The 23,396-nt window shown below is 35.6% G+C and overlaps 1 protein-coding gene across 1 annotated transcript in view; it reads left to right on the top strand.

Annotated features, from left to right (window-relative positions):
• Positions 1 to 23,396, top strand: part of Zfpm2 (zinc finger protein, FOG family member 2) — a 419,413-nt gene that overhangs the window by 65,366 nt on the left and 330,651 nt on the right. The window contains exon 2 of the mRNA XM_042673220.1: positions 14,953 to 15,111. Within this exon, the coding sequence (XP_042529154.1) occupies positions 14,953 to 15,111 (159 nt within the window). The remainder of the gene's footprint in view (positions 1 to 14,952; positions 15,112 to 23,396) is intronic.

Here is a 23,396-nt window from a genome sequence, read left to right as displayed (position 1 = left end):
CAAATGGGGAAATGTCATTCTTTCTGATGGAAGCATAGAATTCCATTGTGTATATATACCACATTTTCTTGATCCATTCATCTACTGAGGGGCATCTGGGTTGGTTCCATATCTTAGTTGTGGTAAATAAGGCTGCAATAGACATAGTTGTGCTGGTAGCTTTAGTGTGGTCTTGTTTGTGAACATTTGGGTAAATGCCCAAAAGTGGGATTGCTGGGATATAGGGGAGCTCTATGTGGAGTCTTTTGAGGAACCTCCATACTGCTTTCCAAAGTGGTTGAACAAATTTACACTCCCACCAACAATGCAGTAAGGTTCCCTTCTGTCCACCTCCCCTCCAGCATCTGTTGTTATTAGAGTTCTTGATTATAGCCTTTCTAACTGGGGTGAGGTGGTATCACACCTTTAGCCTGGCTTTATGTTGGTTAATTAACAGATTACCTAGACTGGCTTCAAACTATCATCCTGTGGATCTCAGCTTCCTAAGTAACTAGGATTATAGATACGCTAAACGAGCACCTAGCTGTTCTTACTATCTGTAAACAAGTGAAATGCCTACTACATGGTATCTAGGAGTATTAGCTATTTTTAAATTTTTTTATTTTCAATTAATTATCAATTTTTTTATTTTCAATTAATTAAAGTAATTTAAACCTTTTTTTAAACCAAGTCCCATCTCTCTGTTGTGTTCATCTAATTCCTATGTTCATCTAATTCCTATTGTTCATTACTCTGGTATCATAGTTCCAACAAGCACTGAGATTCAAACATTTGGTGGCTTATTGAAGATAAGAGTCTCATGGACTTTCCTGCCTGGGCTGACTTTGAACAGTAATTCTCATATCTCAGCCTCCTAAGTAGCTAGGATTACAGGCATGAGCCACTGGACACCTGTCTCTGAGAGTCAAACTTTTACTTGTAACCATACTTTAAAAAATTATCTTTGTCCTTAGCAAGTTTCAGTGTTTCCTGAAAATTACTTTCTTTTTTAATTTGAAAATGCTAAAAACAGAGGGGTTAGTTACATAAATCAGGCAAAGAGTACGTTTTCTTTGAACAATGCCATTTTTTTAGCACTGTTTTACGATTCTCAATGGTTAATAATTTATGAAAGAGGGAGAAAAATCTCTTAAGAATGTTTGCAGAAATGCTATCTCATGATTATTGTTTGAGACCTACTAGGTCTGACTGAGACTTTTGATTGCATGGAAATTTTATAGTTAACTGGATATTGTGTACTTTCATAGCCTGTTGCTACATTACACAAGCTTTCTTTGAGTCATTTTCTTTCTACTGTCTGCTCAATAGAATCTTAGTTTTGAGGAAATATGAGTTTGATGTTTGAAAGGTGATTCTCTACTCTTACTTTTGAAATTATAATAAGGATAAACAATGTACTAATTTTGTTTTTATTCATCTAAAGTATTAGTTTTCTGGGTCTGTAAAAGTTCTTTATATATGTGTAGATATATATGTAGATATATACATACACACACACATACACACACACTCACATACAGTTTTTTGTTTTGGTGCCACTGAGGTTTCAACTCAGGGCCTAATATTTGCTAGTCAGATCCTCTGCCGCTTGAGCCATACCTCCAGTATGAATGGTCAATATTATACTGCTAATTGGTTTGCCTCAGTTTACTTAAATGTGAGATTATTTACTGCTAATAACATGTGACTCTACCACAGTCTTCCCTGGTCTTTCCTTCTCACTTCTTACTTTTTAATCTGCTTCTCATAACTCTTCACCATCTTCCCCCAAAGCAATTTATCAGTATCAACTGTGCATATAATATAACCATGCTTATTATTATACTTTTATTTTGGTTATTGTGATTTTTATCAGGTCTTTTCTTATCGCATGCTTGGCTGATTTGAAAAATGCCTTCCAAAATCTTCCTGGAAACATGAGGGTGACTTTTTAAAATATTATTGTATTTTATAAAGTAAATATTTTGAAGAAAGAAAGGCAAGCCTTTCCTTTTTTAGTCAATAATACATTGTTTATATTATGTTCTGTAATTTTTTCCTCCATCTCTAATCCCTAAGTCCTAGGTATTCCTAAAACATTTTTTTTCTTTCTTTTAAAAAAGGAATTAACAACATTTTCCAGGCTCTAGAGCTGAGCATCAACAGACATTAGAGTTTCTGGTATCTCTGCTAGCTTTGGTTCTTTCTTCTTCCCTGAGAGGAAGATGCCAACTCTGGTAATACAGAATGGGAACCTACTGTTTTTCCTGGCCAAGACCAGAGAGATAGATGCCCAGGTCCTGCTGTGTTCCCATTCTCAATAAAAGTTCTTAGTGAAATTGGTGCCCTCAACACATCACAAATACACCAAAATTTCAATATACTCAAGGGATGAGTGATAAAAAGATGGTGTCAACTTTGGCCTTAATCTGTAACATAGATAGCAGAAAATGAAACAGTCTAGAGAAGTGGTCTAGATGACTGAGAGAGCTGAAGAGGAAGAACACTCTTTCCAGAAATTGAGAATATGTTCTTTCCTACTCCCTGAGCAGTATTGTTGCTTTAGTTGATTTCATTGCTGTTATTTTAAAGGAATTTTGGCTCTTCATTCACCAAAAATCCTAGAAGTATGCTTCTTTATTGTAGAAAATAGAATTGTTTGCTTTTGAGACAGAGTTTCAGAACCTGTCTCAGGCTGGCTATGAACTTGAGATCTTCTTGTCCTAGTCTCCTTACTGCTGGGCTTATAGGTATTATCACCATACTCTGGATCAAAAATATGGATTTTGGAAGCTATATAGTTCCAGGAAGTCTTTCATCCAAACAGATTAATTTTTTCTCTTACTAATCGTTAACAATGAAATTAGTAATTTTCCATATTCATTCACTTGGTGAGTCTTGATGACCCTACATATACAAGATGTTATAAAGGAGAGTTTCCTTTTAAACACTTTGACTCCATTGTGAATCTGAACTTTTACTTTTTGATTTTTTTTAAATCTGTGTGTATAGTTCTTACACAATTCTAAACACTTAGGACAACTCGGCTACTTTTGAGTAGTGTTAAATATAGCCAAAGCACCTCTCACTACAACAATGTATGAACAACTCTTGAGTTTTGCCACCCTACCTCCTTTCAACATTCATATAATATGCTTTGCACTTTATTCCTTAGTTCACATAAAGTTTTTTTTCTGATAAGAGTTTGAATGATTTATAAACAGTCACAGGAAAATAATACCTGCACTAGGAAAACATTAGAAACACATCAATGGTATTTTCTTTATGTGACTTATACTCTACTGGTCTTGAAAGAAATAGCCCAATTGTGAAATACAATAACAAAACAAGGACAACAAACATAAAATATAAGCAAACTGAAATAGACATTATTAATTCAAGCTTATGGCAACTGTTTATATGAAAAAGGGAAAAGACTGTTAGATTATCAAAGTTAGATGTATTACACTGTTTTTGAGGGTTTTAAGACCATACATTGAAAAAGAATGTCAACTAAATGTTCTTGGAGGTACAGATTCCCTTGGTTATAGTGCATTGACTATTTAATGAATCTTGACAAATTTCATATTTGGGAGTTTTCTAGCTTGAAGAAACACATGTGCATTACTTTGTCTGAAGTGAGACAGGAGGACTGGGATTAGGTAGGTCTTGGCGAGAACTTTTCCAGATCTTCATCAAGTTGATGTAAGTTCTTTCAAGTCAGCATGGAAATGAGAACTTTATACTTATGACTTCAGTACTTTTTATAAATGCTTTAATTCTTCAGTCTCTGCCTCTTAGCTTTTGCATTCAAGGCTGATGGTTTACTTCATGAACCACAGCCTCACTTCTAGCTCTCAGGTGGTTCATTGAAAAGTCTCAAGGATCCCCAACCCCAGCTGGCCTTACCAGGCAGGCCCCAAGTGGCTTTGAGCCACAATCTTCAGATCTCAGCCTAGCTAGGATTACAGGCATGTGCTCTCTGAGCTGAACTCAGTCTTATAATTTCAAGGAGAATATGAAAGTCCATTTAACTGATGAAGAAGTTTCGGGCCCAGGTTTCATCCTACATATGCTTGCACATAGACAGTTTGTGCACAGTGCATTGTCGCGCAGGGTTTGTGACAAGAATATTGAAGTTCTCTGAGCTGCCAGCCCTGAGTTCATTTATGGAAGCTCTCCACCTTTGGCTCACCCTATAACTCCTGTCTGTAAAGGTGCTTGTTTTTATTCTGCTGGAGGCTTTGTTGCAAAGACAGGGGATATTTTCTTTTTAAGAGAGCCCTTAGATACTTCTCCTGTGTTGTATATATTGGGCAGAGTAGATGAGCTAGCTTTGTTATGGCTGTACCATACATGCCCTCCTACCTCTCAAGAGAGCAAGTGCTCCTCTTAAAAATATAGCTGTACCGGGTACTCCATGTCTTTAGTCACTCTTTTAATGTGCTAGTATAAAGTTAAAGTCTTCCTGGAGATATATTTTATGGGCAAGTGCTTTCTGGGCCTCTTGAGATGTTCATAAGTACTGAATCGAGATACCTTTACAGCAGTTTAATGACAAGGTAGAACACTTGTTCTAAAGTGCCTTGCTGATATGTGTCCCAGGATGGGTCACAATTAAAGCAAGTTGAATGTGTTGGGTTTTATTTTACCCCCATTCGCACAGCCCCTTTCATCTTGTTAGGGTGTTGCAGTTTGAGATTTGTTGGAGGACAGGCCGTTGTTGTCATTGTCCTTTGTTTCATCTCTAAAGATGAAAGATAGCAGGCAGAATGGAAATTTGGAAAATTATACATACACTTGTGAAACTAGGGAAATTCTTATAAAGTTTGTATTCCAACTAATCCTCAGGATCTATAACAATGCTTTGTTTTGTGTGAGCAGTTTTTTTTTTCCTGGCTGTGTAAAGAACATGTATACAGGACTGTACAGGCTTGGAAAGAATATTCATCATTATTTACTTTGTCAGACCCAAATGGAAGGCCAAATTGGCAGAGTTCCAAGAGCAGGAGGCCACACCTATTTGTGAAAAAAAAATGGAACAGAGTTCTGTAGTTGCCCTCACCTTGACTGTTTGGTTCAAGGTGGTGGTGCTGTGAAATGTGGCTTGATGATCTGCAAACATGGGTTTACAAGGCAGGTGGTCCATGATACTAGGATTGAAATCACACAGAATACATTTGGTTTCTGCATCAGTCCGGTTATACTAGGGAGTTGGAGTTAGGGATGATGAGCAGCAGTGGAATGTGCAGGATCTGTTCAGGATCCCTTGATTCTCTGGATCAATCCGGGTTGGCCTGCTTTGGCTAGCTGGCTGGTCAGAGCATCCCTGGAATCTAATGGAATGCTAGCCCCTTAGAAGTAGAGGATGGGAACACTTCTGCTGTTTATCATTCTTATGGCTTAAGAGACAAACAAAAGACTACAATTACAGCTACTGAAATACTGCCTCCTGATTTTCTTAGCTAGACACATAGGAGATAGGGTGGTGTTCTTTAGTAAAGGAGCATGCAAGTTAATTATTTGCATTACCCACGGTTACTGGAGGGTGAGGAGAAATTAATATTTGGGATTCATCTGAAGTGGCTATAGTCTATTTCTTGTCATTCCAGGATCTAAAGAAGGCTATTTCGACACTCGCTGGACTGGGACAAAATTGGGAGAATTCAATAAGTAAATAAACAAAACTAATTCAGTGATAATCAGAGAGACTGCATTGATTTGGTCATGGATCATTACCTACAGGATGGGAGCTTGTGAAACTTGGAAACTGGTATTGTTTCTAAACAAATGACAAGAATAAATATTTCTTATATTTCTACAAAGTAATTTTCTGTATGGCATTTGTATCCCAGCAGAGTTTCTCTTAATCTTGAGAATCACCTGCAGAGTTGTTAAAACGGAAATTGACAGGTCTACCCTCAGAGTCTTGGAAATCAAGAGATAGGGTTGAGGCAGGTTCTTATGATTTTATACTCTCACAAGTTTCCAGTTGTTACAAATACTTCTGATGTTGGGATCACAGTAGGAGAGCCTTTTTTGACTGAGCAACTACTTGGAATTATCCAGTGATGTCAGGAATAATTTGAGAAAAGTTAATTTATTAAATTTTTCCCTCCTAAAGCTTAATTAATATCAGAGGTAACAAATCACTTTAATCTGGGAATCAGTGTCTCATAGCTATAGTCCTTGCTACTCAGGACGATAAGATTATGAAGCTTGAAGCTAGCCAGGGCAGAGAAGTCCAGAATATGTCATCTCAAAAAAACCAGCAAAAAGCTAGGCTGGAGGTATGGCTCAAGTAGTAGAGTACCAACTGTGAGAAGACATGCAAAATGAGAGCATGAGGCTTTGATCTCAAACCTACACTGGTAACCCCCCAACCTCCAGACACACATGAGAAAAATCATTTTAATAGTTTAGTAGGCAGGTCTAAAAAGGATGGTACTAACACCAAGGATTAAAAAAGAGATTTTGGCTTATTTAATGAAAAATATATTTATTTCAAACTTCATTAGTTAAGCATACAAAGTTTTATATACAGAATGACCAAATCCTGAGGCAAATATTTCTCTTAACATTTTCTCTAATTAAATGTCCCCCTCCCAAAAAGCTCTATGCAGGAATTTATATTTCTCTTCATTTCTCTCATGTAGCTATATTAGTTAACATGAGATAGCGTACTTCATGATAAAAGATTTTAAGAACCATCCTTAATTCATCTTGGCCTTGGAAACTATTCAATAAACTTGGTCTTAAAAGCTGTTTACTCAGTATTCATTATCTCAATAGTATTTTTGTTGTTGATTTTATTTTGAAAAAAATAACCTCTATATTATCAATGATTTGCTGTAGAAAGAGAAAGTAATATAATTCCACTTGAATATCAAAAGATTATATGCTATACTTTATGCCTAAAATCTTTAAAAAGAGTTTCTTTTACTCTGATTAATTTAAAAATATTTAAAAGTCTACAAAGTTACACATTTTGATTAACTTGATTACAATTGCTTGTGTCCTTTATAGAAAAGGCTGTATAGATAGGGTCAGCATCTTTCTTTCCTTCCTCATAAGAGACTTTAAAATCTAAAGTCCTGCATTCATAACACCAGAAAGACCTTGAGTTTCTGGACAGCCATGCTCACTGTGAGGAAGAAATCTGGCTTGCTTTGCTCAAATCTTCCAGCACCCTGCTGTCCATCACTGGCATCTGCCTTGAATAACTAAGAAAAGATGCTGGATTTCACTCTCAAATGGAATTAATTCCCTCCAATGATATAAATAACAATAATTTAATAATATGATTCTGGATTTAAATGTATGTGAGTGAGTGTGTTCATATGTGTATCCTGGCCCAGAGTTCTCCCTCTTTAAGTTGGTCTACAATTTTATTAAATTAAATTCACCTGAAAAAATATTAGTTGAGTAATCATGAAGTGTAATGACTAAATGCAGGATTGCACACCTGTAGCTTCCAGCTGCAAATATGTGCAACATAAGGCAATAAAAGAGGTAGTAAGAGTAAACATGCACAAATAATGAGAATTACATACTATTATTAGGAACTGTAAAACATGAAATGGAAAATTCCAGAACTGTGGGTACAGATCAGTGTCAAGCACTTTCTTAGCTTGCTGAAGACCGCCAGACTTCATCTCCTTTACACCAACGAAACATGCACACACACACACACACACACACACACACACACACACACTCCAGAAATAGGTAATTCCTTAAAAATAATGTTTATATGCTATATTATTTTATTATACTATAGTGTTTTACTTTCTTATTAATTATTGTTTTAGTGTCTGTGTCAGATTCATTAAGAAAGTGTCACCTTAGGTGACAAGAACAGAGTACATGTAAGGTCTGATAATTTCCCTAGTTTTTGGTGGCCACTGTGGGTATTGAAGTGTATCCCCTGTGTATAAGGGGACTGCTGTGCCCTTAGCAAAGACATGCTGTCATAGTTTTTTGTGATGGAGTTACCATCTTCAATAAAGTGAGACTAACGTTCTGGGGCTCTGGACTGAGACTTGATTACAAAATATTTGAATTTCAATGCCATTTCTGTCATTAACTTGCTGGGTCAATGCACAAGGCATTTACTAATGAACTGAATTTTCTCAATGTCTGAGTTACATCCTGAGAGTATATTAGTCATTAGAAAGTCTAGTTCAAATTTTGTCTCTATTTCTTCCTTTAACTTCATTTTTCCCATGATAATCAGGTTTAAATCTACTATGTAAGACTAGTTGTGGTTTATAAGGGCTGATTATGTTCTAGGCAAAATTTTTGTTTTCTTGTCAGCATCATCCAGTTAATTCATAGGTTCCCAAAGCAAGGCATTTCAGGATATTATAGACTGAAACAGTTTGTTTCCAGGGTTGTATCCAAAAAATATTAATACTATCATAAAAGTAGTAAAAATATAGCTCCAGTGTTTAAGATTAAAGGCTACATTTTCCCCCTACAGAAACAATTTGAATAAGAGCTGACCCCTTCCTCTTCATTTTGCAATGGTGTATGGTCAAATTGAATCCTCCATTAAAATTCTCTAATATCTCCTCTTGCATTAACATTTCAAAACTCGATTTAAATATTCACAGATCTTCTTTTTTAATAAACTTAACAAAACTCAAGTAATTTCCTTCAACTTCCTTGATTGAAGGACAGCAGTTGGTACAGATACATATTTAAAAAAATAAAGATATGCAGCTATGAGCAAAGCCCCAAATCAATTATATATAAGAAATAACACATGGAAAGAAATTAATCAAAAAGGAAGAACTTCTACTATGTGAGTCTCTGGTCTGCTACCTGCAGGCAACAAATGTAAATGAAAAAAAATCAACACTTTTCTGGTAGATAAGGGGAAAAAATTAATAAAAATGTTTCCTTCCTACTAGATCCCCTGATGCCACTATTGTTGGAAGGGGGTGACTTGCAGGAAGGACTTGCTCGTTTAAAATACTATTTTTTTTAGAAATAAGGTTTTATTCTTGCTGTTAAGCTCAATTACATGAGTTAGTATGGATCTGCACTGTCCAAAGAGCATCCCTCCTCCCTGTCCCTTCTCATTAAGTGGCTCAGTAGGATATGCCTGAGACAAATGTAATAGGAATCAGTGAGCAGCATTTTGAGGTGTGCCTACAGGGTAATGATGATTCCAAGGAAGTCAGAATGTAATGGTGAAAAACTCTGAGAGAACTACTGACATCCACAAAATAGGTCCCTGACAAAATGAGAGGAAACACAGAAGTACTTGAATAACCTTCCAATAGTCGCTATAGGGAGATTGAGAAGGACATATTTTGTGGGAATCAGCTTCTCATTTTAGAATCCATAGGATTGTTTCTTCCATTTCTAATTGACTAAGCATGTGGATGCAGAAAAATTGACTACTCTTTATTTTCCTATTAGAAAGATTTACATTTTCTGTTTTCTGAATGCTATCCTAAAATTAACGAAGAAATTCAAGATAAGAATACAAATGCTTAGGTAACCAGAAACTTCATTCAAATCTATTGGCTTATTTTCATCACATAGGGAGAAAAAAAATGAAACATAAGTTTCAAATGAAAAGTCCTATTTTAATTCCTCCAAAATAGCAAGTAAAAAGATTATGCCCCTGCACAGTTTTGATACATGATGAATGTAAACAAGAATTTATCTGCTTCTAACTTTGTATTTATACTTTTAAAAGTAATACCACCAACTGTAATATCAAAAGTAATATCAATGGTATGATAATGGGAAAATTACAGCACTGTACATGTTGCTTATATTGTGAGATTTGGAGGACCCTGTTTTATACACATTAGAGCATTTGTGTGTCTTTTTAAATGTTTCTTCTTATTCCTTTGTCTGAAGAGGACTTTTAGATAACAGAACACAGGGGCTTTCAACTTAGAGCATTGCTATTAATTTAATCAGTTCGTGAAAACTTGAGAAATTTATTTCATTGGTGTGCTTTCTGTATTCTATGTATGTGAAATGATATAATTTGTGATAGATGTTTTAATTTTTAATGAAGTAATAATGTTCTCTGATATAAAAATGTCTCAAAATGGCATACATTGAGAAACATGGAAACAAAAAATGGTTTGGAATATTTGTATTTTCAGAAGAAGCTCACCTAGTGGAATTTCTGAGCACACTGTGATGGATTATTGTAATTATTGGGAATGATAATATTTTAATATGACTTTCTTCCCACCTGTCAGTTGTAATCAAGGCTGCCCAGTATTCTGAAACAATCTCATTTTGCTAGGTGGCTAGTCTTGTGCAGCTTCTAGAATGCTTAGAATATTAATGCATGGAGAGAAAACTGAATGCTTTCTGTAGTTCCATTATGACAGATCATCTTGCTTTAATCAAAACATATGCAAAATCAAACTAAACTAATGTATAATAAATTAATACCAATGAGTAGTTAAGGGGAAAGACCCTTTGTAGAGGATATTACATTGGAACCACAGAATTTGTCATTTCTTTCCTCTCTTCATACATGTCAATGTATATTAATTTCTGTAGAATTTAATTTCTTTCTTGAGTGCCTTTTATTCTGAAGTGCTTTGCATTTATCTGAACAAAGACATTCCGGCATCTTGGTGAAAGTTGTTCTGTTTATGGTAAGCTTTCAGGATAGGAAATTATTCAGGATAACTATGTTTAAAGATTTATGCTTTTGATTGAATATTTGATCAGATATACTGGTCATTATTGTTTTTGCGTTTCTCAACTTGTTGATTTGATCTCTTTTTGAACTTTTATCTATTTTTATATTGCTTCCCTATTTTTTGTTACCTTCTAGCCCCTTATTTAGTTGCTACAAGCTTGTTTCTCAAGGATTTTTTTTTTCAATCTCCTGACATTGTAGCAATAGTTTTCTCATAAATTAATTTACCTGATGGAGTAACTATGCTTTTTAAACACACAAATCCGCTCTTTCATTTTCGTCTTATTCAGTGATTATGTTACCAGCATATAGGATAGGACTAAGTGATCTTAAATGTCCTATCTCTCATTTACCAACTCCAGATTATTGAAATAAACATGCAATGAAAAATTCTCTGAGAGAGCCACCTTAGGCCCAGCTTTCATGATGCTGCTGTTGGCCCTGGGTAAGTGAAAGGCCTCACCATCCATCAGGCTATCCATCAATACTGTCAGACACTGTGAATCCACAGAACCTTTGTTTTTTCCCTTCAGCTTTATCTCCAGAGAACAAAGCTAGCTATGGCCAATCCAAATGGGTCCTGAGCACACAATTGTCTCTCTTCTCTAAAGATGGAAATCCTACTTTGCACCCATCAGTTTCCCAGTACTCTTCATTATTCACCTGGTATAAAATACCCTACTCCTTTACCCGAGGGATGAGTGCCAGCATTATGGGCCTAGCTTTCACCATTACTGTATTCATAGTCTTAGGAGGTGCAGCTAATTATTAGCATTTTAAAATGAGGTAAATGTTGATATTTATAAACATCGAGGACTATTAATTCTGGCAAGTGTGTCTGAATATCTATAAATCAGAAGCAATTGAAGAGCTGAAATTCAGATTTCCTCACACTTGCCTGCCAAGTGGCCTCAATCAGAAGTAATTTTCTCCATGAGGGCACATGGAGCTCAGTCGTGAGCCTTTTCTGAGGAGATATTATTATTTGTGTCAAATTATGTGTGGTGATTTTTCTGAAGTGGACTTCTGTGCCCACTAACCCATACACTGGAGGTTCCTTCATTCCCTCCTTCATTGGTGCTATTAATTATACTTGTGCCTCAAGTATCTCTTACCCTTTTAAAATGTTAGTTTATGGCCAATGATTATCTGCAATGTTTTTTTGTTAAAGAAACATACAGCACAGAGAGTAGAGTGAGAGCCAGCTTACACTATCTATTTTAAAGAAACTTGTTTTCCCTCAGTTTTATTTGATGGTCTGGTTAAAGCAATGGTTGGTCATTTACCCTTTTTTTCTGTAAATTATATAAATCTGACATTTACTTGGGGAGAAATCCTCCAAATTTGCTATTAAATCACCTTCCTGTGTCCTGCTCTAAATATTGGCATTGAGAACTCATGACTTTGGGATGAACGAGCTCAGAAAACTTTCTAATTTTACTTGGGTTTTTGTAGTTTTCTTTGAAAATAAATGCTTGTTTTCAGTTACACGCTTAGAATTGCAATGTGTTATAAACACGACATTAAAAACCTCCTGAATACAGAAAACCATACTATCAATTAAGAGCTCATCAAAAACTTTGAAATTGAAGTTTTTCTGTACATATGTAGAAGTATGAGGATATGTGGATAAAATGCCATCTCATTTTCTTGGTTTCATAAGCATGCATCTTTGCTTTATGATTTTTTTTCCCACCAGATGCTCACATGACCTTTGCTATTTGCTTTTTAATATAATAGTTGAGCCTGTCTTTGATACTATGTTATTGGAGCCAATTTTTGTTAAGATTTTTTTCAATTATGTATTTTTCTTAATAAAGTCTCATAAAATATTAACATATATGCTCAAAGTTAATTTTCAAAGGAAAGCACACATTACTATTAGTTTATCACATGCATTTTCTCTAGATATATAGGCTTTTTCACATTATATTTATGAACTATTCAATATATTTATTTTATAACTGGAATCTTATTTTCCATTAGCCAAACTCAGCATATAGATTTCCAAAGAAATGCATATTCTGAAAGAAGTGTAACTTGTTGTTTCTGTTATAAGTGGTAATTCAGTAGTTATTTAGCATATTGAGCAGTATGGATATAAATTATATAAATAATAAATGTTAACAATCAAATATTTTATTTTTGGTGAGTGTCTAGGAAGGTCTTTCTCACTTCTATGGGGAAGAGAAGCTTAATTTTGGTGATGCTTCAGCAGTCTGTAAAACAGCAAGAGACTTGTAAGATTTTAGACTACATCTTTGAACATCTATGAAGATAGTTACATAAAAATAAATTAACCATTTTCTGAAGATTTTGTTTATGAACTGCCTATGTTACATAGTTTTACTTCTGACAGATGTTTACAAGCACCAAAATGATTTATATAATTTATTATATTAATAAAAGGTAGTAAAGCATATCTTGAGTTTGCAAATCAACTTTTTCAATTGATAACCTTGTCACTTAATAGCTTGTAACCTTATTCTGTTGACTGACCTCCTAAACTTCACTTTTCAGATCTACAAAATAAAACTAGCAATAATTTTCATGGTTACCTCATTGTGTTATTGTAGAGAACATGTTAAAATATGCTTTGAAATGCCCAAATGAAACACGAGTCAAACAATTTTATGTGCCTTCTTTTAATTAAGCTTGTTATAATTAAATTGTTTGAAAAATAAAAATAAGAGAAGTCTATTAGTGTCCTTATTAGACTCAGTATTAATAATTGACCCTATCTTCTGAAATGATCAAGTAAGTGTTTTAAGAATTGTAGTATTTCACATTGCTACTATTTTTATTTCTTGCATGTCTTTCTATTTGACATAATTGTTCTAAAGCATGAAAGATTAAAAATATTAATTTTGAAATAGTTCATGAGAGATTAAAAGCTAATATGAGATCCATGACATTTGAAAGTGGTTTGTATGAAAATGAATCTGTGGCTCTTTTAATACTTTGGCTTAAGCATAAGAACTGTGTAACAAAATACAGATTATTGAAGTGCTTGGAATAGGACTTTTTTAAACATTTGTTAGTTTGATAACTTGTAAAACACAAAATAAATTCTAAAGACAACAAAGAATCTCTGGAGGAAAAGCCCCTTAATTTAAGTCTACTTCACTAATGCTGTCCGTCTAAAGATATCATACCAATTCATTCATTTGGAAATTCACTTTTGGAGAAAATCCCTAGATAGAACAGCAGATACAATTATGAAAAAATTGTAATATATGCAACAAACTATTAATAAAATTCTCCTTTATCCCTGAAACTTTACTAGCACATTTCTAAGGCATAAGTTACAGGGGCTGCCTAACATTTTAAGTACTTTAGCCTGTCTAATGTAACTGATGACATGAGTGACAATTAGTACAAATTACCATAATAGTGTTCTTTGGATAAAATGCCATATTGCTTCTTTAGGCGAGAAATGCAGACTTCTACTTACTAAAATGAGCTGGGTACTTTGATTCTTTAGAGGCAGTCAGAAATTCAACAATCGACAGTGTGGTATTCCCACGTCGTCCACTTCAGATCCTTCTGAACAACTACAGCCCTCCCTTTCCTTTCAATAAAATAGGTCTGTTAATGTAGTGCACCTCACTCTCATTCTCTCGAAGGGAGTTGTATTTTTATTACTGAAAAAGTATCACATAAATACAAATTACATTTTTTCATTAGAAAACTACTTTTCATTTCAGGAAAAAAATTCAATTAATTATGAATAGGGTAGGCTTTCATCAGGGAGAGAAATATGTAATTTTTCTTCAAGCCTCAAACACATATAATGAAATCTTTTCTTGGGATCCAGTCTTAAGATGAATTTTTGAAAGTATAGACTTTATTAAAATCTCAGTTCAATTAAAATGCATTCAATTACTTTAAATCTTTATTAAAATCTCAGGTAAAATTGTACAACAGTGTAAAAGAGACTTGTACTTTTTACCAGGTAGTTAATTCTAACAAATGAACATAAAGTGCACAGTTTTGCTCTATAAGAGAATTAGAAAGATAGAAGTTATGCGCTGGGGGAGGGGAAGAATTGGAGCTCAAGTTACTTTTTATGTAGTACTTTCTGGCATTAGTTTCCTTTGCCCTCTTGATGTACCTCAGTGTTTCTTATGAATATGGAGGAAGCACTACCTTGTATCAGTTCCCTTCATGGTACTACTTGAAATATATTTTCTTCATCACTATAATCGAAATGACCTTATCTAAGGATTTTATTTCTCTATCTTTCTTGGATATTTTTGGTACAGTATCCCTGATTCTTTTTCAAGGGCCGCTTGAAGACGCCATTGAAGATGAGGAAGAAGAGTGTCCATCAGAGGAGACAGACATCATCTCCAAAGGAGACTTTCCGTTGGAGGAAAGCTTTCCCACAGAATTTGGGCCTGAAAATCTGAGCTGTGAAGAAGTGGAGTACTTTTGTAACAAAGGTAATCATTGAGAGTCGGATGTAATAGGTCAGCCCACCTAGATGATTTTTGTACAGCTTAACAAATAGTAGATGGAATAAAAGTACAGGAAGTGCTAACACCTAGTTCAGTGGACTGATAATACACGCAACATTTTCCAAACCTACGGCGTCTTAGAGAAACAAAGGAATATATTCCACTTAGTAATCTATTTTTATGTTTAAATATTTTTATGTTATTGTGATGCTGGACATTGAACCCAGGAACCTACAACTAGCAAGCACTTTTACAATCTGAGTGCAACCCTAGTTCATTGATTTTATTTGTACATAAGATAAAGCTTTGCTGATTTTGCCCAGGCTAGCCTCAGACTCATGATCATCCTGCTGCTTCCTCTTCAGTAGCTAGGATTGCAGCACACCTGTAATTCTCATTTTCATGTTGGCTAGCTGGCTATTATAGCACATTTGATGACTACAACTTACCCATTTCTTTCTTTCAACATTATTGGTTTTTCATCTGTTCCTTTTGTGATGGTGCTGGGGTTTGAAATCAAGGCTTTATGTTTGGTTGGAAGGCACTTGACCATTGACATGTCCTCAGCTTTTTTTTCTCTTTTATTCTTCAAACAAGTTCTTGAGTTCATGCCTAGGCTGGCCTGAACTATGATCTTTCTATTAGCTGTATAGCCGGCCAGTGGTGCCACCATGGACAGGTGCCACCATGTCCATTTTTTTTTTTAAATTTTATTTGTGGGTGGATGCTCAATGTTACAGTGTCTGCATAGAAACCCCAGTTCCTACAAAAAATATAATAAAATAAAGAGTAATGGTGAGCCAGCCTCAAATCTAGATCCTCCTCTATCTTCACCTCCCAGGAACTAAATTAAAGGTAAATGCATTTGACTTCAACAAATGTTTATTGAATTCCAATTATTTACAAGACTCTTAATTAGACATTGAGTGTAAGCTGGAGAGAGGGCAGATAGAATCTCAGGACCAGATTCTGCCTTCCTGTTTTAAAAATAGCTTTTTATTGTGAAAATACTGTACAGAGGGGTTACAATCACATGAGCAAGGTAATGAGTACATTTCTTATCAAACATAGTGTTGCCTCCTCCTTTGTTGTTCCCCTACCATCCCTTCCCTCCCACTTCTACAACTACATTCCCTCCCTTCCCCCGCCTAAATTGTAAAGTTAGTTTTTCGACATAGGGTCTTGTACGTCTCATTGTTGCAGTGGGTCAACCTGTTTTTTCCCTTCTGTTCCCCAAATTATACCAACATCAAATACAGTGAAAATAGGGGTTATACATGGGAGAGAGACATACAAAGCAACAAAAAAAAATCACTCTGCCTTCTTTTGAAGGGATTCAACTTTGACTTTTACACCAAAGATAGTCCTTTTAGGTAAGATTAAACAAGGAAATATTTTCCTCTAGCATATTCTCTTTTGCAGTACTAACACTTTAACCCAAGAAACATGTGAGCTATCTCTGTTGATTAACAGTGACTTGGAGCCATATGACATTGGCGGTTATTATGTTCTGACCAGATCTATATGCTTGCTAGCTATATTTTTTTCTAAAGATCAATCTTCTCATGATAATTTATTTCTGTTTGATTTTATCTATCATATCAGCCAGTGAAGTAGGTCTTCTATCTCTTCCTGAAACAGGTTTAATAAGTCTTGGGGTTACTTCCTTGGTTTGGAATAGCTGTTTTCCCCCGATTTCTGATGGAAGTTTATCAGAGAATATGGCTGAAGGTATATCTATGAATCAGTGTGTATATTTGATATGTATTATTCAGAAGTCCGTTATCACGTTCTCCTTTTGATGCTAGTTTAGAAATAAAAGGAGTCAGCCAGTCCCTATTTCTGTGGTCCACACACCTCCAGGAACTAAAGTAGAAACAGGATGGGAGCAACCATTCCTGAATACCCTGAACTTCTGAAAACCTTATCAGTGAGCTCACAGAGAACTTAACATGGTCTTGTGACATAGTCCTTTTTTTCCCCTATAACAGAGTCTTGATTGAAAAAGAGAATAGTACAGACATAATAGCTTTTTTCTACCCTTGAATCATAATCAGGTTGGATTATTATCTTCTGTAGTTGTTCTACATGCTTCAATTATCTCTAGATAGTCTGTAGCTATGGCAATATACTCAAGAGCTGGATGAGATGTCAAGGGTTCAAATTTACACTTGAATCTATCTCATTTTCTTCCATTATTGGGAAATACGCACTTTTCGGGTTCATTACAGAGTGTGTATCTTATGTAGAATGCGTATTTCATGTTGTATTATAATATAGGGAAATAACTAAGAATTAGAAGATGCCATTTTTCAGATTTTGTGGTGAATCAATTATATATTTAGGCCCTCTTGCCAATTTAATCTAGGGAGTCAATAAAACTAGAGAGTATAAGATACATTTTAAATTTTGGGACAATCAATATTTGTGGATTATGTTTAATGAAAGAGTATAGAACTACAAATTCTAATCTAATAGTTTATTGAAAAAGTAGATTTAGAAGGATTGGGATTAGGGGGGAGGGGGGAGGCTGGGAAGGGAGGTGAAGGGTAAACCAAAGGAGGAGGCTGCAATGCTTGGTAAGAAATGTACGCATTATCCTGCCCATGTAATTGTAACCCCTCTGTACAGTATGTTCACAAATAAAATTAAATTAAATTAAAAAAAAGAAAAAGAAAAAGTAGATTTATTGAAAATGTTCCCATAGTGACAGTAACATAATTTAACACATGAAAATTAAATAAGAAAAAATTTCAAATTATAATTATTATGAACATTATTTGGTAGATAGTATTATTTGACCAGGAGTTGGAAAAATTTTAAGTTTCAAAGGCATACAAATGACTTAGTATGTTATGGCATTAAATCATATATAATTGATTACATTTATTACAAAAGTGATTCTCTAAGGATTAGCTTAAAACTACATTATTGTACATGTGAATAAGAATTCTCAATTTTCTGTAATGCTCTCCAAGAGAAATATTACTTATTGCATACTACTATTTGAAATTACCTTGGACTTGTTTCATAGGGAAAAATGTCTCATGGTTTTAGTCTGATAGAATGTGAGAGCAGGGAATTCCTGCTGAAGTCAGATGGAGCTGGTATGAAAGGAAGAGGTAATCCCTAGATAGATTCTGTGTCCCATTGAAGTTGTAAAAAGGATGCTACCCATTTTTCACTGAAGTTGATTAACTAGGAGAAAATATTCTCTCTGGAAAATTAGACTCTAATCTTTTTTGTGGAAATTCATATGTTTGTCTTAGTGACACATAATTATATTTTATTATGAGTGGTAGGGAAAGAATAGATTAAGAATTAAAATAAGTGTATTAAAATGGTCAATGATACTTAAATGGCTAATGACTGAAAAAGCATTTTCAAAATGTTTCTTGGAAGAAAACATTTCTACCCAGGGTACATTGCTAAAACCTGTTTGTTGTCCATATTCTAAATCATTATAAATAACAATTGAAAATTGCCAGTATACACTAGAAAATGAATTGCATTATTTAAAGTTTCTTTGTATAACAATATTGCCACGATCAAATCATAGCAATGACCTACTTAGTCCAGCAGTTCTTCTACAAAAATGTTGAGTGCTAAATGACTTCGCTTACTAAACAAAGGATGGTTAGTTCAAAATTTCATAGCATAAAAATGAAGCTAGAATATCTAAATTTCCCAAGGAAGATATTTGTCAATATTTCAGGGGAGAATTGTGCAGATACATTTAGAGTTACAGTATATCTTCATCTATTTTTTAGGGAGTGACAATTTTTATATGAAAAATTTTGTCTATGCTATAATAGCTTTCCCTTTATATTTAAAGAAAAAGAAAACCGCTTGACTCTGTATTTGTGTGAAGTCAGTTCTTATCATGAAGTTTTTAACTCCTGTTGAAACTGAGCTTCCGTTATACAGGACATTTTCAATGTTTAGAATGATTATTTCATTATTTATTGTTGTATTTTCTTATCTTCACAATGATGTATCATCTGTGCTCTTATCAAAGGCCAAGGTTTCAACAAGTCTCAAAGCATTTATCAATATATACTGAAGTTGCTAGTTATTATCAACCATGTAAAATCTTACAATGTAACAATCCACAGGAATGCCTAATATTTTGCCCTGAAATTTATTGTAGCTTTAATGTGCAAAATTCTTAATTATGTGAGTTTATCTCAGGGAAAACCTTGTATAATTGCATATCGAACTTTTGAACATGACAATTCATTTCTTAGTAGGCTTTCATTAGCATATACAAGTTGTTCAAGGGGGGTTTCATTGTGATATTTCCTTACATGCAAACATTATTTCATCAAACTTCTCCATCATTGTCCTTCATTCTGCCTCTCCCCTTCTTATGACAATATCAACAGATTGCAGTTTCCTAGTCCCATACATGCATACAGAGTACCATAGTTTCCTTCTTTTTCTCTTTTGTCCTTCCCCACTCACAATGATACCGGTTCCCAATATTACCCTGTGGTACTTTCTGGAATATGGCAATTCTATGCAAGGTTCCTATGTTACTTCGAATTAGTTGCTTATTTCAAGTCTCCATTTTTCAAAGTGTTTATAAAAAGTTGTAGCTTCAAACTTGCTTGGGTGCCTTGATTTTTTTTAAATTAGCAAAATACAAAGCAGGGCTTTGAGTCCACAGCATCTTCATGAGTTTCGACTGCCTGGCATCTTGCCTTGACAGTATCTAAGAAAGGAAGGAAACAAGCAAGAATTATTTCCTTGAATTTACAGATGATGAAGACATCAGTTCTGGGCCTACAAGTACTATATATTTCCTATGGTACCAAGTTATTTGCTTCAGTTACTTCATTTTCTTTTCTTCTGGTTAGTGTATGAGACATAGAAGTATGTCCATGCACGTGTACAATGGAGGAAATGAATACAAATGGAAATACAGAGGTCAGAAAAGCCACCTGAAGAATTTTAGTAATGTCATTAAGGTGCCAAAGGGGGTAGAAAAGGCAATATGGACATGTTCCAGTTCTTGGGCAAGTTCGGAGGCAATACTTCATGATGGGGAAGTCTAAAACTGGTTTACTATTACTAACAAGTCGAAAGAGAGTTTCATTACTAAGGATTTGCTTGTTAAAGACTAAATTGAGGTAATATTTCTTCAGTCTTATTCCAGGAGAGTGTCACAAGGGTATTTGAATGAGTAGGCAAAACGTGTTAGACAGATTTCACTTGTAGTCTAATAATAGATAGCGTTGTTCTGAGCAAAGGAAGAAACTACCTGTCGGGGGTAACTTGGCATTACCGTCAATGAACTAGGAAAGTTTCTGGGGGTCTTCACAATTGTTTTCTGATATCATGATCCTCAACAGGTTAATCAAGAAAATAGTATCACCAAAGTTGTTGTTATAAGACAGAACTCCTGATTCCTGGTCCTAGTGTGTAGGGATGGTGAATTGTCACAGAAATCACTGGGTACAGTGTCTATCTACAGAAGTGAGCTGACATTAGAGGCTCTGTCTGAAAAAAAATCAGTGGACAAGATGGATTTCCATGAAGGAAATCTATAAAATAAGGAAACATATAGGCTTCTAACAATGCACTTTCTACATACAATCAAGAAGAGGTGATATGTACAGAAAGCCAAGGTTATTTTAAATATCCTTTAGAATTGAAGCGTATTGAATAAAATGGAAAAAAGCCTGAAGTACTCCAAATTGCATTTGATACTAGTCTGTGAAGTAGTTAATATAAAACCAAAAGCAAACATGGACTGACACTGAACTGAATTAGCAGAAAGCCTCTAATTCTGTTCAGTAGATCACATTCCAGCACAACTCAGCCCACATATTAATAAGCATCAAATATGTGCCAAGCCCTCCTCTTGGTACTGGGTGTAGTTGTAGACAAAGGCCAAGCACCAACTCAGGAGCACAAAGACAGGTTATAGAGTACTAAAACCACATTGTATATGTTGGATGATGTTGAATAACATTAAAGAAAACAAAACAGGAAAGTGTAGTGGTGATACACTGGGTCTTTCTCTGCAGGTGTATGTACTGTTGTGTGTGTGTGTGTGTGTGTGTGTGTGTGTGTGTGTGTGTGTACTAGGAGTTGAAGTTAGGTCCAGAGCACTCTCCCATAGCTTTGTCACTAAAGACTGATGCTCTACCGGTGGCACTTAAACCACAGTGCTATATCCCACTTCTTGGTACTTAATTGGAGATAAGAGTCTCCTGGTCTTTCCCACCCATGCTACCTTTGAACTGTAGTCATCAGTTCCCAGCCTCATGAGTAGCTAAAAAGACAAACATGAGCCACTACAACTGTGATGAGGAAAGTGAGGTGATTTGTTGTTGTTGTTGTTGTTGTTGTTTTGGTCCGGTCGTGGGGCCTGAACTCTGGGCCTGGGCACTGTCCCTCAGCTCTTCAGCACAAGGCTAGCGCTCTACCACTTGAACCACGGCACCACTTCTGGCTTTTTCTGCTTATGTGGTGCTAAGGAATTGAACCCAGAACCTCATGCATGCAAGACAAGCACTCTACCACTGAGCCACCTTCCCAGCCCCAGAAGGTGAGTTTTGAGCAAAAACTTGAGCAGGAAAAAAAATGGGGAACTTTTTGAACATCCTAGCCTCTGCAGTATTGGGAGACCAGTGTTGCAGAAAGCCAGAAGAGGACAGTAGTGAGCTGGGCAGTGAGAGAGGCACACCTTCCTCACACCTGGGCAGCTTGCCGCTGTCGGAGGCAGGTGCATTTACACCACTGTGAAGGGTACAGGGTTAAAAGAAGCTGCATTCTCTGAGCCATGGAGGACATTGAGGTCCTTGGGAGAAGGTCCCAGGATCAGCTCACAGTTGGTGCATGCCCAAAGAAGAAAGGCCTCCAGCTGTGGAGGGTCAGCTAGGAAGCTGAGACAAGTAAGTTGGGAAAGCTGTCAGGAGATACACAAATTCCATTGAGCATCAGCCCATTAGCCAAGGATCTGATGGGAGGCTCTCTGTATCACATTGCTGAAGTTTCCAGAACAGAAGAGGGGTATATTTGATACTTTGTTCTCTTCCCTTCCTTTCATGGTGTTTTCTACATCTTATTAGATCCTTGAGTGGAAAAGATAAGGAGCCGCATGCAAATGACACCTGTTTCATTGTGTTTCAGCTATCTAGACTACTAGACCCTTTGAACTTTGATACCATTGCCCTCCTCCCACACTTCCTAATGTAGTTGTTTAAAAATTCAAAAATAACTGTGGAAAAGCCATTTTTCTCTTTGGACTGTATGTAACAAGCCTGGATTATTGTCTTCATTCTTCACATCATATATGAAGATAAAGCAACCCAAATATTACCTAACCCCTTAATTCTTAGAATAAATCCAACAACCAGATAATACCGTGCCTTTATGAGATTTGGATGTGTGAGTGGTAACTGCTTGTTTTTGTTTTCTTTTGCATTTGCTCTCCTTTTCAGACAGTCCTGCTATTTTGACGTTTGTAGTTCACACACCTTTTCTGTCATGAAGGTTTCTCTTCTGCTCAGTTACAACTTTAAGGATGTTATTCCTGCGTTCTCCAATGCTGCGGTAACTCCAATCAGGATCTGCACGAGGCAGTCTTACCATAATCACTTTTGAGTTCAATAAGGAAAGAGATCTTTGCAGGCAACTTTGTTCCTTTTTTCTTAAAGGGATTAAGAAGCTCAGCTCTTTAAATTCCTGCATATAACATTGACATTTCCAGGGTATGTTTGGACCAGGGAGTTCAAAGAGAAGGAGTAAAAAAGAAAAGCCAATATGACTTTGTTTTTTACCTTGCTGGAGGAGCTGTTTGTGCAAATCGCCTATAAGCTTATTGACCTGAATCTTTGACTCCTTGTTTTCTCTGGATTTGGCTGGAGTGGAGACTCTGATGGAGCACTGATAGGGCTGATTGAACAGCCCCCAGCTTTGCTTGGCACCGACCTGGCTTGCCTTCTCAGCCACCTCCTCCTCCCTGCATATGACATGATTGTTCCTTGGCAAACTTTCTGTTTTCCTGGAGCCAGTCCTTCTTCTTCCCTTCTCTCCTTCTTTTTAAATGTATTTTAAAAGTTTTAAGTTTTACTTAAGTTATCTAACAATGAAAAATGGAAAGGAGATTACACACACACACAGAGGCTCAAAGCCATCTCAGAAACGTTCACAATATAGTTTTTGTTTGGAATTAAACTCAACTTTGAAAGCCACCATTGTAGGAAAAATGAGAAGTTACTGGAATTGAACCCTGTTGTTAAAGGGAGTTAGCACTGTTG

This window comes from Dipodomys spectabilis, unplaced genomic scaffold (genome assembly GCF_019054845.1).
Source record: "Dipodomys spectabilis isolate Male_0828 unplaced genomic scaffold, ASM1905484v1 ptg000783l, whole genome shotgun sequence".
In the NCBI taxonomy this organism is placed as follows: Eukaryota; Metazoa; Chordata; class Mammalia; order Rodentia; family Heteromyidae; genus Dipodomys; species Dipodomys spectabilis.
This window is presented reverse-complemented; position numbering and strand designations above follow the sequence as displayed.